At 65.9% G+C, this 1,675-nt stretch overlaps 1 protein-coding gene across 1 annotated transcript; it reads left to right on the plus strand.

Annotated features, from left to right (window-relative positions):
* The first annotated feature begins 560 nt into the window (after positions 1 to 560).
* On the plus strand, positions 561 to 1,259 carry HDGFL1 (HDGF like 1). The gene has a single exon (XM_036870067.1). The coding sequence runs from the start codon at positions 561 to 563 to the stop codon at positions 1,257 to 1,259; it is 699 nt and encodes a 232-aa protein (XP_036725962.1).
* The last annotated feature ends 416 nt before the right edge of the window (positions 1,260 to 1,675 follow it).

Genomic DNA, 1,675 nt, shown 5'->3' on the forward strand with positions numbered 1-1,675 from the left:
CTCTATTCTTGAATCCCCTTGCAGGCACCAGTGTTAGCTCTCAAGGAAATCAGAAAAGGGGTGAAACCACGGACCCAGGCATCTCCTGAGGCAAGAGTGGAGTTTTCTGTAATGAGCAGATCGGAGTCCCAACAGATACTGCAAATCTGCGCTAGCCTGTTACTAGTTTCATCGAAATGTGTGCTAATCGTGTCACTGCGTTTTCTTGCCACCCTGCCCCATCTCTCCCTTGCTAGGCCACTCTGGCTGACACAGTAAACGATGCCACCTTCACAGCCGGGTGCCCTAGCGATTGATCCGCAGAGGATCCCCGTCAGCACAACCGCCACCCGGGATACCCAAGCTCTTGGCTCTGTCGTTCTAGAAACCCCGGCGTCGACGGTGGGGCCCAACGAGCTTTGGGTCTCCGAGATAATGCACTGCTTCGCACTAGAACCTTCTCAGGGCGCCCGGGTGCTCCCTCGGGGCGGGGCTTGCGCAGCCCGAGCTCAGCGGCCGCTAACCCCGCGCCCCGTCGTGGGTCGCCCTTTCCGGCCGCTGCCGAGGCCGGGTCCGCAGCCATGGCGCTGTTCTGCCGGCGCAAGTACAGGAGCGGGGACTTGGTGTTCGCCAAAATAAAGGGCTACGCCCACTGGCCGGCCAGGATCGAGCAAGCGGCCGAGGTCAACCGCTACCGAGTGTTTTTCTTCGGGACCCACGAGACGGCCTTCCTGGGACCCAAGCGCCTCTTCCCGTACGAGGAGTCCAAGGAGAAGTTCGGCAAACCCAACAAGAGGAGGGGCTTCAGCGAGGGGCTGTGGGAGATCGAGAACAACCCCACCGTCCAGGCTTCCGATTACCAGTTCGCCCAGGGGAGGAGCTGCGCCGAGGGGCCCGAGCCGGAGGCCACCGAGGGCGGTGGGGACCCGGAGAGCCACACCGACGGCGGCGGCGGCGGCGCCGAGCCGGGGGAGCCGGGCGTCGACCCGCCGGCCAAGAAGGAGAACGAAAAGGGGCCGCTGAAGAGGAGCGCCAGGGACCCGCCGAAGGACATCCCCGAGCGTCCCAAGGAGGCTGATTCGGAAGAAGGGGAGGAGATGGAGGAGGCGGCCACCGCGGCGGAGGATGCGAAGCCGCTCCTCGTGGAGCTGGAGAACGACCGCGCCGCGATCGGGCCGGGCCCAGCCTGGGGGCCGCCCCCGGGGGGGCAGGAGCGGGAGGAAGAGCCTGCCGAGAGAGAGGCCGAGGCCCCGGGCGTCGGAGGCCGCGAGAGCCGGTAGTCACCAAAGTTTCCAGAAGAGCCCCCGCCCCGTTCTTGCTGCGGCCTGGCTGTTACTGGGGGAACTGGCCACGGCCTGTAAACTGGCACCCCGCCCCCCCCCCCCCCGCTCCCCGCTCTCCACCCACTCTCCCTTTCCACCCCCGGCCCTTGGGGACTGAGCTGGATGGGGCAGGCCACCAGGCCCCCACCTCTGTGCCCTCACACCCCTGGGATCTGAGTCGGGGCCTCTGCTCCCTGGGATGAGATGAGACCACCGTGCCCCCTCCCTGCCTGCAACTGTTTGCCAGCGCTTCTGTTGGGGCCTGGACCGGCCGTTTCCCCCTCGCGACATCCCTCTGTCCCTCCCCTCGGGCATTATGGAGCTCCGCTTTGGAATCAGGGGTGGGAGTTTCGGAAGGGGTGGAGGAGGAGCAG

The sequence above is a fragment of the Balaenoptera musculus genome, chromosome 11, assembly GCF_009873245.2.
Source record: "Balaenoptera musculus isolate JJ_BM4_2016_0621 chromosome 11, mBalMus1.pri.v3, whole genome shotgun sequence".
NCBI lineage: Eukaryota > Metazoa > Chordata > Mammalia > Artiodactyla > Balaenopteridae > Balaenoptera > Balaenoptera musculus.

Excerpts from the sequence above, each read along its gene's own strand:
- HDGFL1 (XM_036870067.1), top strand. The coding sequence starts at position 561 with ATGGCGCTGTTCTGCCGGCGCAAGTACAGGAGCGGGGACTTGGTGTTC.